The sequence below is a fragment of the Phalaenopsis equestris genome, unplaced genomic scaffold (genome assembly GCF_001263595.1).
Source record: "Phalaenopsis equestris unplaced genomic scaffold, ASM126359v1 Scaffold000428, whole genome shotgun sequence".
Lineage (NCBI taxonomy): Eukaryota > Viridiplantae > Streptophyta > Magnoliopsida > Asparagales > Orchidaceae > Phalaenopsis > Phalaenopsis equestris.
Window position 1 is genome coordinate 3,239,698 of NW_018164869.1, and position 12,836 is coordinate 3,252,533.

The following is a 12,836-nucleotide window of genomic DNA, read 5'->3' on the forward strand; positions in this document are numbered from 1 at the left end:
CAGCATTGGGGCATGGTCAGGTAATCTAGATTTCTCTGTCATTCCTTTGGATGATTACAAAACTGTCCTGGGAATGAACTTCTTAGAGCAAGCAAGAGCATTCCCAATGTCATTTGCCAATAGTCTGTGCATCACGGAAGGGAGTCTAGCTTGCTCAATACCGATAATAAGGTTAAGCAAGTAAGGATCCAAAACGCTATCGGCAATCTAGTTCAGGGATGACATTTCACAGGGCAAGGGGGACAACTTGGCTATCCTTCATACCAATGAAGGGGAAAAGTCCTAAAGAGTTGGGGTGCCAAGGAACGTGGTGGAGGCAAGAGATAAGCTGCCAACCAGGAAGACGTGTTGCACCAAGGAGAAGCCAAAGATTGCCAAGTATGGGGGCAAACCCAAGAGGCAGTTTCCAAGGTGCAGGGAAAGTCGCAATGAGGGCATTGCGGGTTTAAGTGGGGGAGAGTGTCACGCTCCGCCATATTCGAGAAATCATCAAGACGAGCACAGGATGGAAGATTCTAGAGAATGTCAAAATATAGAGTCATCAAAGGGGCTCTAGAAGATTCCACCAGATTCCGGAGAGAGCAAGAAGGAAAAACTCTAAAGAGAATTTAAAAATAACCTAGAATGTTATAGAGTTATGTATGTACATAAGAATAGTCTAAGAGATAGAATATTATATTGTAATCTAGAAGCTTCTCTTGGACATGGAATAGTCCCACATTGGTTAGATGGGCCAAAGATATGGAGGAGGCTATAAATTGGAGCTCCTCCCCTCATTTGTAATTTGGTAATTGCCCAAGCATTGAATCAAAAACATTCAAGTATTCAAGTGCAAAGTATTCTTTTCTCTCTATTATTCTTCTTAAGAGTGCTTGGGGCTCATAAGTCCAGTGTTGTGAGGGGTAAGGCTGATTTAGTGCTAAGAAAGAGCGCTAAAGCCGCACGGGTGACTTGAGGAAAGTTAGTCCGTGACAGTCCTTGTCACCTCCCAAAAGAACCCTTAAGAGAGGTGGGCAGCCCATGACTTAAATACTGCTTTTCGGCCCTACACCTAGCCAATGTGGGACTATTTGTCTGTGACATTTTTCTCCACCCAATCACGTGATGCCCTCGTCACGGATCGACTCCATCGAGGGTTCCACTTGACCATGGCCCCCAAAAGACCCCTTAGGGGGGGGGGGCAGCCCATGACTTAAATACTGTTTTTGGGCCCTACATCTAGCCGATGTGGGACTATTTGTCCTGACATTTTCCTCCACTCAATCACGTGACACCCTCGATACGGATCGGCTCCACCGAAGATCCCACTGGACCATAAAGAGTCCACACACCTGATAGACAGTAATCTGCTCTGATACCACTTGTCACCTCTCAAAAGAGCCCTTGAGAGAGGTGGGCAACCCAGGACTTAAATACTGTTTTTCGGCCCTACACCTAGCTAATGTGAGACTATTAATCATGTGAGACTGTGAGACTATTAATCATTACTCCGATCTCTAAGGCCAACACAATATGACCGAAATTCTGTGGTGTTATCCCATGCTAATGTATCCAGAGCGTGGTGTCACGCCCCACTGTTACTATGACATGATGGAAGATGGAGGCCTAAAGAAACAACCTAGAAGAATCTAGAATATGTATGTACATAAGAATAGTGATACATAAGAACAATGTAGAACTATCTAGAAGATAGAATATTATATTGTAAAGCTTCCCATGGAAAATAGTCCCACATTGGCTAGGTGTAAGGCCAAAGACATGGGGGAAGCTATAAATAAGAGTCCCTTCCCTCATTCCAATCCATCCTAGGTTTCAAGCTTTCAAGCTTTGTAAACTCTATTTATTAGTGAAGTGTTTACCTTCTCTAACTCTTCTTCCTATTCTACTTTCAAGAGAGTGCTTTCACTTTGCTTTCATTTGTTATTTGAGAATGTTAGGCTGATTTAGTGCTAAGAGAGAGCGCTAAAGCTGCACGGATAATTTGAGGAAAGTTAGTCCGTGACAGTTAGTATCAGACCCTTGGTTCGAGGGAATGGCGAAAAGCGTCAATGAGCACGTGATGGGAGTCGGAAGCCACTAATGTGGAGTCATCTCAAGGGCGAGGTCGCCAGGAGCAAAGGGACCCCGTTGGACCCAAGCCACATGAGAGGTCTAAGGAGATCATGCTAGGCTTTGATTCACGCCTTGCTCGGATGGAGGTAATGAATGACATGGAGGGCTAAGTAGAGGATCTTGGCCAGAGGGTTGATGGACTCCAGGAGGAGAACGTCACCATCCATTCAACAATCAGAGGTATGATACTCCAACTTGAGGAAATCTTAATGGGCCAAGTGGTTAAGTTGCAGGAGGATTTTATGGGGAAGCTCCAAGAGGTGTGAAGTGCCTATAAGGAAGAGATGAGTGACATGCGTGCTAGCTTGGAAGAGATGCGTGGGACATTTCGTTGTGCAAGAGGGCACTAGCGACACCCACCAACCATCAAACCTTCGAATCCAAGAGGATTGAGGTGCCAAAGCAAAAGAGTTTTGGAGGAACTCGGGATGCAAAAGAAGTGGATAACTTCTTATGGGGCTGGAGCAATACTTCAGAGCAATGGGGATCATGGATGAAGAGGCAAGAATTCAATTTGCTACTCTTTACCTCTCTGATATTGCTATGCTATGGTGGAGAAGAAGGCGTGGAGATGTTGAAAAAGGTATGTGTACCATCTCCACTTTTGACGACTTTAAAAAAGAGCTAAAGAGGTAGTTCTACCCTGAAAATGCGGAGGATGAGGCTAGAGCCCCATTACGAAGACTCAAGCAAATGGGATCGATCCGCGAATATATAAAGGAGTTTACCAGTCTGGTCCTTGAAATCCCTGATATGTCAGACAAAGATGCTCTATTCAACTTCATGGATGGACTCCAACAATGGGCAAAGACGGGGCTTAGGAGACGTAGTGCACAAGATCTCGCTTCCGCCATTGCCATTGCAGAAAGCTTGGTGGACTATACAAAGGAGTCTACAAAGCCAAAGGAGAAGAAAAACAACTTTGTCAGAAGTGGGGGTGACCGAGAGCAACACAAAGAATAGAATCGTCGCGAATCGACCTCATTCAAAGCAAGAGACAAAGGAAAGTATAACAACAACATGACTAAACCATACAACAGTTGCTTCCTTTGTGGAGGACCACATTGGGTAAGAGATTTTCTGCAGAAGAAAGCTTTGAACTCTCTCCTTGCAAGCCATCAAGAGATAGAGGAAAATGACACGGACGCTCAGGTGGGAACCATACAACTTCTCAATGTGGTACGCTCCTCTCCAAAAGCCCCCGCAAAAGGACTTTTCTTTGTAGAGTTGATTATAGGGAAGACATCTACTAATGCGATGATAGATACAAGAGCTTCTCACAACTCATCTCTATCAAAGAAGCAAGGAGGATGGGTCTGCAGACAACTGGAGGTGGGGGCTCCATCAAAGCAGTTAACTCTGCAGCTAGGCCAATCCATGGAGTGGCTAAAGGAGTGAAGACCTGTGTAGGGGATTGGTCAGGTACACTAAATTTCTCCATCATTCCCATGGATGATTTCAAAGTAATCCTTGGTATAGAGTTCTTGGACCAAGTAAGGGCGTTCCCGATACCATTTGCCAATAGCATGTGTATCATGGGAGGCGACCAGGCTTGCCTTGTACCGACAACAAGAGCTAGGCAACAGGAGACCAAGATGCTATCAGCCATTCAATAAGAGGAGGAGAGCTACTTGGCCATCCTTCATGACTCCAACAAAGAATTGAAGCCTGAAGAAGCCACACCAAGGGAAGTAGTGGAAGTACTTGAAGAGTTTAAAGATGTGGCGCCACCAGAATTATCGAAGGAACTACCGCCAAGAAGGGAGGTCGTTCACCAAATCGAGCTGGAGCCAAAGACTAAGCCACCAGCAATGGGAGCTTACCGCATGGCACCTCCGGAACTGGCAGAACTACGCACTCAATTGAGAGAGTTATTGGAGGCAGGATTTATCCGACTATCGAAAAGCCCCTTTGGTGCTCCGGTTCTATTTCAAAAGAAGGATGGTTCCTTACGTATGTGCATAGATTATCGGGCTTTGAACAAAATTACCGTGAAAAACAAATATCCAATCCCCCTCATTGCCGATTTTTTTGATCAACTTGGGAGTGCAAGATACTTCTCAAAATTGGATCTCCGATTAGGCTACTACCAAGTGAGGATAACAGAAGGGGATGAACCCAAGACCACTTGTGTGACCAGGTACGGATCATTCGAATTTTTGGTGATGCCTTTCAGACTAACCAATGCTCTTGCTATATTTTGCATTTTGATGAAGAAACTGTTCCAACCATACTTGGACCAGTTTGTTGTTGTCTACTTGGATGATATAGTGGTGTATAACAACACTCTCCAAGATCATCTAAAACATCTTCGAGACGTATTCAAAGTTCTTAGAGAAAACAAGCTTTACATCAAGAAAGAAAAATGTTCATTTGCCAAACAAGAAGTGATGTTCTTGGGAACATCCTACCAAGGTACCCGAATTAAGATTCTTCTTGGGACTTATTAACTACTATCAGCGATTCATAAAGGGCTACTACGCAAGAGCAACTCCATTGACGGACTTACTCAAGAAGAATAAGCCATGGGAATGGAATAGTGAGTGTAATGAAGCATTTGAAGACCTCAAAAAGGCAATCACTGAAGAACCCGTACTCAGCCTTCCAGATTGTACCAAGGTATATGAAGATCTTACCAATGCTTCAGACTTTGCTATTGGAGGGGTACTCATGCAAGATAGGCACCCAATTGCCTATGAAAGCAGAAAACTTAATGAGACAGAGCGTCGCTATACAGTCCAAGAGAAGGAGATGACAACCATCATACATTGCTTTAGAGTATGGAGACACTACTTGCTCAGCTTCAAATTCCAAGTTATGACATATAATATTGCCACCAGCTACTTCCAGACTCAGAAGAAGCTAAGCCCCAAGCAAGCAAGATGACAAGATTTTCTGGCAGAATTTGACTACGTCTTGGAGTATAAGCCAGAGAAGGCCAATGTAGTTGCAGATGCGCTAAGCCGGTAAGCAGAACTTGCAAGCCTGTCACAAGTCTCTAGCTCCCTCATAGACAAAATAAAAGAAGGTTTGGTCTCCGATCCACAAACCAAAGTATTATTGCCTTAGTGAAGGAAGGAAAGACCAGGAATTTCTGGATGGATGAAGATCTCCTTTTCACCAAAGGAGGACGCATCTACATACTGAGATGGGGCAACTTAAGAAAGAAGCTAATCAAAGAATGTCATGACTCCTTATGGGCGGGACACCCAGGTATGAAACGAACTCTTGCACTTCTAAAAACAAATTACTATTGACCAGGGATGAAGAATGGGATAGAATAATATGTTCGCCTTGTCTTGTATGCCAATAAGATAAAACTGTCCTTCAACAACCAAGGGGGTTGTTAGAACCACTACCTATTCCTCAAAGACCATGGGAGAGCGTCTCTATGGACTTCATCTCTAGCTTGCCCAAATCAGGTGGATTTGGAAGCATCTTAGTTGTGGTGGATAGATTTAGCAAGTATGCAACATTCATCGCTGCACCCACTGATTGTACTGCCGAGGAAGCTGCAAGACTCTTTCTATGCAACGTGGTAACACTATGGGGGGCGATCGAGATCCTCGCTTCACCGGAAGATTTTGGACCGAATTATTCAAAATGATGGGTTCAGATCTAAACTTTTCCACAAGCTTTCATCCGCAGAGTGATGGACAAATTGAGAGGGTCAACGCCCTCTTAGAGCTATATCTACGACACTATGTGAGTGTCAATCAACAAAATTGGGCCAAGTTGCTGGATGTGGCTCAATTTTCTTTCAACCTTAAACTAAATGAATCCACTAACAAGAGTCCCTTCGAGATAATCATGGGACAACAACCTATGACTCCCCTCTCCCTTACAACCAATTACGAAGGGAAAAGTCCGCCAGCCTTCAAGTTTGCCAAATCTTGGAGCGAGCAAAGAGAAATAGCTCGAGCAGCATTACACAAAGCCGCAAGGAAGATAAAGAAGTGGGCAAACAAAAAACGGAGGCATATTGAGTTCAAAGAAGGAGATCTAGTCCTTGTGAAACTTCTACCCCAACAATTCAAAACATTTCGGAAGGTATATAAGGGTTTGATTCGAAGATATGAAGGCTCTTTTGAAGTGATGAAACAAGTGGGAAAGGTCTCTTATAAGCTCAACCTGCCACCAAAACTGAAGATAAATCCTGTCTTTCATGCAAGCATGTTGAAACCTTACAAGGAAGACATAGAAGACCTATCAAGAGGGATCTCCAACCGAGCGCCTACAGTAGTAATCTCCTCTTTCGACAAAGAAAATCAAGAAATAATGGCCGACAGGGTGATCAGACGGCGAGGGGTACCAAACTACAAAGAGTTTCTCATCAAGTGGAAAGGATGGCCGGATAGCGAGGCCAGTTGGGAGCATGAAGACACACTGTGACAATTCAAGGAGAAGATCAAACTGTATCAAGAGGAGAAGCACAATGAGGGCATTGCGAGCTTAAGTGGGGGAGAGTGTCACGCCCCACTGTTACTATGACATGATGGAAGATGGAGGCCTAAAGAAACAACCTAGAAGAATCTAGAATATGTATGTACATAAGAACAATGTAAAACTATCTAGAATATAGAATATTATATTGTAAAGCTTCCCATGGAAAATAGTCCCACATTGGCTAGGTGTAAGACCAAAGACATGGGGGAAGCTATAAATTAGAGTCCCTTCCCTCATTCCAATCCATCCAAGGTTTCAAGGTTTCAAGCTTTGTAATATCTCTTTATTAGTGAAGTGTTTACCTTTTCTGACTCTTCTTCCTATTCTACTTTCAAGAGAGTGCTTTCATTTGTTAGTTGAGAAGGTTAGGCTGATTTAGTGCTAAGAGAGAGCGCTAAAGCCGCACGGATAACTTGAAGAAAGTTAGTCCGTGACACTAATGACGCCTGCACATTTTAAAGCATTGCAAAGATATAATTGTTAACCATCTCACCTGATTGCTTAGGGGCTATATGGCTATAATTAGGATATTGTAAATTTTATAAGTTTAGTTTTAATAAATCTTGAGGCTGTTAAATCCTAAAAATTATTTGGATAAAAGTTAAATCGAATCCAATTGAATCCTGGTTTTTGTTTGGCTACTTATTTTAGGATTTAAGTTTATTTATACAAATAAATTTTTAATTTTAATTATTGATGATTAAATTATTAATATTGGTATGCTTTGAATCATTTTTTATTATTTCTAATTTCATTACTCATTAATTAGTTAAATAATTATTGATTAGATTTTGATTAAAAATAATTAATCATTATTCTGTACTTCAATCTTTATTAATCATTTATTAAATATTTATTTACTAAGCTAATTTTTTCATTAATTACTATTTCTCTAACCTAATTAAATAATAATTAATGCTTTAATATTCACTAGTTTGTCATTAATTAGCTATTTATTTTTAATTGAATAACTAAATAAAAATAAACTTAAAATATTATATTAATTAATTGTTAAGTTGTAATCAATTAAATTAATTAGAAATACTTCAACTTGATTCAACTAAATTAAAAATAAGTTCTATGAAATAATATTTTCATAAATAATTATCTAATATATATTAAAACTAATAAAAAATAAAAATTTTCATATAATCATGTTATATCATAAATAATAGTTATTTAATATTTTTTAAGTAATTTATATTTATTAATTTAATCCCCTCTTACCTGGAACCCTTAGTACCATAATCTGAAACCCCATCATTTTCCCCTTTTCACTCCCAATCAAAACTCTCGAGGAGAAATAAGTGAAAAGTCATGACGGGGTTTGCAGGCAAAGCGATAATTCATGGCAGGCACTTGCAAGCAAAGGCCTAGATGTTGTGGGTATTTTTTTTTCCTTTCTCCCTTACATGCATTTCATTCTGCCAAATCTCTTAAATCTGCTGGATATCAGAATTTAACAAATCCAGGATTTATGGCAAAACAGGGTCGAAACTTGATTTAAAGTTGCAGGGAATTTATTTTGTCTATTTTAACAATTTGGCAAGATTTAATCTAAGTCCTGCCTAAATCCTCCTTAAATATATGTCTTTTTAATTTGCACCCACTATATCACTTTCATTTACAATTGAGCAGAACATGAAAGCTCTATTGATATTATTGATATTTCGCGGCATTATAGGTATATTCTTCTTTTAAAGGAGATGCTTGGCATTATGTATCTGAAGTCTATATATGACCGGCATTATATATGGTGCTGATATTTTGAATACTGGATACTAATGTGCTATGGTGTCTCTAATGCATTTTCTGTGCTCTTTTTGGCTGCAGATTTTGAACTTGCATTCAGCAAATAGCAACCTTTTGACCCCAACTGGCATTACTCAACAGCAGCAACAACAGCAAACATTGGCACAAATTTACCCACAGCTTCATATCTCCCATTATCCGAATTTCATGCCATATCGCCACATCCTTTCACCTGTGTATGTCCCTCCTATGGCCTTGCCAAGCTACTCAAGCAATCCTGCTTATGCCCACCCCTCAACCGGAAATAGCTATGTTCTGATGCCTGGAAACAGTTCACATTTGCCCACAGGTGGAGTGAAGTATGCCAATTCCCAGTATAAGCCTTTACCGGCCGGGAGCTCCACTGCTTATGGGAATTTTTCAAGTCCAGCTGCTTATGCAATTGGTACCCCTAGCCCTATTGGAGGTGCTACAGTGCTCGAGGATATGATGAGGATCAAGTACAAGGAAAATAATCTTTATGCTCCGAATCAGCAGGTATGATATTAGTTGGCGTCTATCAACAAGTTAAAATATAATTCCAGTAACTTCAATGATGCCATTCAAGCAATTTATATATTTCTACATGGATTGTCTAGTCTTCATGATTGCTATAATATTTGAAGTATAATAATATAGTACTTTTAATTGGAATAGTTTCTACATTTAATGACTCTTCTATGTTTTTAATTGCAGAAGAGTGATTTCACACATTTGATTGCTTTGCTGGTTTTGATTTTTTTTTTGTTTTTAAATTAATGATTTTCAACCTAGGAGTTCTGTTCTTGTTTCATTTAGCCGTTGTACAATGCAAACATAGGACCTTTTTGCTTATAAATTAAACTTAATTAAAATTGAGTGGCTCTAGTTGAATAATATTCCTCTTGTCCTGTTTGAAAGTATTTTTAAATAAGTTAATTTTTTTTAATTCTTTTCTTCTTGCCTTGTTTTCCGTATTCGGAAGGCACATCAACACGTTTACTAAACTGAAAATTGAATTTCCTACCGTCTTTTTTCTTTTTTTTTTTCAAGTATTTTTTATGATAGCCTTCTTAAAAAAATATCTTGTGAAATTGTTTTTTTAATGTCTTTATTGGTGATATTTTTTGGTTTTGGTGATCCTCAAACTCTAAAATTGAGAGCTAAAGACATCAATTGAGATTAATTTCCGAAGGCTGTCAATTTGAAAGCTCAGAAGTGTGACCTTGCTCTCGTTTCTTTTTTTTTTATATTTCTTTTTTTTTGTGTCCTCATATTAATATCATCTTTTTAATGCAAATGATCAACGAAAAAGAATTTGCTTCATCCACCAATCGTTCTGCCAAACTGGGTTTGCTGTTAGATCTAACTAGCAATAATAAGTGATATTTATGTTTAAAGCATTTAAAAAAAATAGATTAAGTTATCCTACCTGAACTCAGAGAATGAGTTATACACTCATTTCTCATATGCGTCTTATATATTGTGGTTCCTTTTGTAGGCTGAGACCTCTGATATGTGGATGCAGACCCCTCGGGAACTTCCAAGCCTTCAGTCGATGCCATATTACAACATATCAGGGCACGCATCTCATCCAACAGCTTTTGTCTCAGCACACGCTGCAGCTGCCGCCGCCACTGCTAGTGGCCATACCTCCTTTAATGCTGTTGCTGCAACAGCACAACCATCTCCTATGCAATACCCTCCTGGTATGTATCACCCACCGCAGCCTGCTTCCATTGCTGCTCCACATCACCTTGTTCACCATCAGGTACCTCCTGTGGGTTTGGCTGCTGGAGGCCCCCAGGTTGGGGCATTTCAGCAGTCCCAGCTTGGCCGCCTTAACTGGACGGCCAACTTCTAAATCTGTCAAATGAAATGAAACCAATAGGTTTTTCTGCTTCCATGGTAGGCAGCGATTAAGTCGCAAGATTTATGTGTAACAAAATTTAGGATTTTCTAAATGCAATGAAAGATGCTATTATATATTCAGAAAGAAAGGGCTTTTTTCCTTGAAATTTCAGACCAAGTCCAAATTCTTATAAGTTTGTCATCCTTTCCATTAGTGCTCTCCTTTTTTAGCACATTTTAAACTACTTGATGCTGTTATGTTTCCATAAAAGCTGAATGTTAGAAAATCTGCACTTCCACTAGCAGTTTTCTTTTCATGGTACAATATGTTCTTCAACATATTTTTTGTTAAGAGTTTAATCACTAAACAACCAGATACGTTAACTGCTCTGCTGTCTTTTTTTCATTCTTAACCTTAGATACATAACACTTTAATGATAGGCTATTTGTAGTTGTATGTTTCACATATTTAATTCTTTTTCCCTTCTTAGCTAATCAAATGTGAGGACCAAGAAACCAGGGAACTAAATGTGCATCTCTAGTGAAAATAAAAAATGAGGTCCATGTCAAAAGGAAATAAAAAATATATATTTTATATCTATAAGAAAGGCTCAACAAATACTGATAATAAACTTGCTGCTTGCGAAATTGAAATACGTCAGGTTCATCAGTTATGTGTTTCAAGTGTTCAAAGGAGCTTCCCCGTTCAGTGAAGTTCCATTGAAAGTCATGTTGTCGGAACAGAGAAGGTCACTTGTGATGTAAAATGACAAAACTTTGGCGGTTTTCAAATAATATTTTAAAAATATTTAAATTAAAATTTAATATTGCTTAAAATTATCTCACACCTTAATCGAGCCTTTACCAACCTTACTATGACTTGTCTGAGCATTATTTGAACAAAATTAATCTTTCTTTAATCACGATTGACATTGATTACTTTTCAAATTTAATATAAAAATAATAAATATATGCTAAACTTTTTTACAATGATAGGAGTGTTGCCTATGCTTTCCCCTTTGGAGTCTTTATATTTTAAAACTGTTGTATTATTATTCCAATTATAAATAATATTAAATATATATTTTTTAATATATGCAATTATATACTCATTCATTTGAGTATTTCATCCATATGATTGGGTAAGAAACTCTTATCATGTTTATATTGGAAAAGTTTGCTCAACTATTGTTATAGCAATTGTTAATGTCAAACCAAGTATTTTATATAATTATTTAGCACCATGAGATATATATTTGGAAGGTCATAAGGATAAAATTTAGTGATATATTTTAAATATTCTTATCAAATGTAGAAAATGATCACATAGATACATAGAAGTAAATCATCATTTTTATTACTAATTCTATAATATATATATATATATAGATGGATAGATAGATAGATAGATAGATAGATAAATAGATAGATATGAGTGTATTTGTGTCGTGTACCTTGGTTTGTTGGTTGACATCCTGGGTGTAAGATCTCTCAGGTCGGGGGTTCAAATCTCCTCTGACACAGTTGACCTGAAGGAGGTGGTACTCAAATTGTCTCTCACCATTATGAGTGATTGGAGGTTCATATAATAGTCTCTCACCATTTTTTTAAAAAATAATAATAATAAGGTAGAAGAATAAGTTTAATTTAATTAAACTTACACATCCATCATTTATTATATGTTTTATTATTTGTTTTAAAATTTTCACTAAAATCACGACATTATAATATGTAAGCCCTTCTTCTATATACTCTAGAATGAGTGCATTTTAGTTTTCATCTCTTCGCTCGCTACTCAAACCGTCCTGTATTATTACCATGATAATCTCAACAATTGATTCAAATTAACAATGTATATCTCCATCTTGTTGAAGAAAAACAATTTGGATTCAACCCTCTACAACTTGTTATTCCTCCATTTCATAATTATTGAATAAGTTTATTGAGTTATTTCTACAGTACAATCTCTCTGTTCTACAAGAAAAAAGTTTCATCCAGACACCGTACGTCCGGACGACCAATCATCGGCGGTCACGTTGTCATACACGTCATCAATGAACGACGTGACCGCTGGTGATTGGCCGTTCGGACGTTTGAACGAAATATTTTTTTCCTGTTTCACATGTACAAACTCCTCATAACATTAATTAAAAGGAAAGGCTGTTTAAGCAATATAATATATATAATAAGATGCATGGCTATAGTTTAAGACAAAGCCTTTAATCTATTATTAAAATCACAAGGTACATTACTTGATACACACTAACCTTCACCACATAAGAGTCTAATGCTTAACCCATGCTTTATAATAAAAATTGTTTTTGCAATTGTGACTATTTCCTTAATGATATATCTTGAAACTTTTTTGATAGAATTGTGAGCAAAGTATTGTAGAATTCATTAATAATAGTATTTGAAAAGCTAAACTTCAATACAAAAAAAAAAAAAAAAACATGCACAATCATTCTTTTTTGCCAATCTTATTTGATAATTGTGATGAATTTGATGACAATATTTTTATGTAGCAAAAATGATATGTTGATATGGATTATTATTTGTGTTGACCAAAATATATTCAAAACATATACATACATAAATATAGACACATAAATTATAATATTTATTTTCCTAATATTGTTTAGAATATATTATCTTTT

The 12,836-nt window shown here is 38.0% G+C and overlaps 1 protein-coding gene across 3 annotated transcripts in view; it reads left to right on the top strand.

The window, feature by feature from the left end:
* The window catches only part of LOC110027516, a 54,975-nt gene extending 44,563 nt beyond the window's left edge, over nt 1–10,412 (top strand). For 2 of the 3 annotated variants that reach the window (XM_020728984.1, XM_020728985.1), the window contains exons 9-10: nt 8,392–8,847; nt 9,830–10,412. In XM_020728984.1, the coding sequence (XP_020584643.1) occupies nt 8,392–8,847; nt 9,830–10,192 (819 nt within the window). In that variant the 3' untranslated portion in view covers nt 10,193–10,412. The remainder of the gene's footprint in view (nt 1–8,391; nt 8,848–9,829) is intronic. The other variant, XM_020728986.1, reaches the window with a different exon arrangement.
* Nucleotides 10,413–12,836: the final 2,424 nt, after the last annotated feature.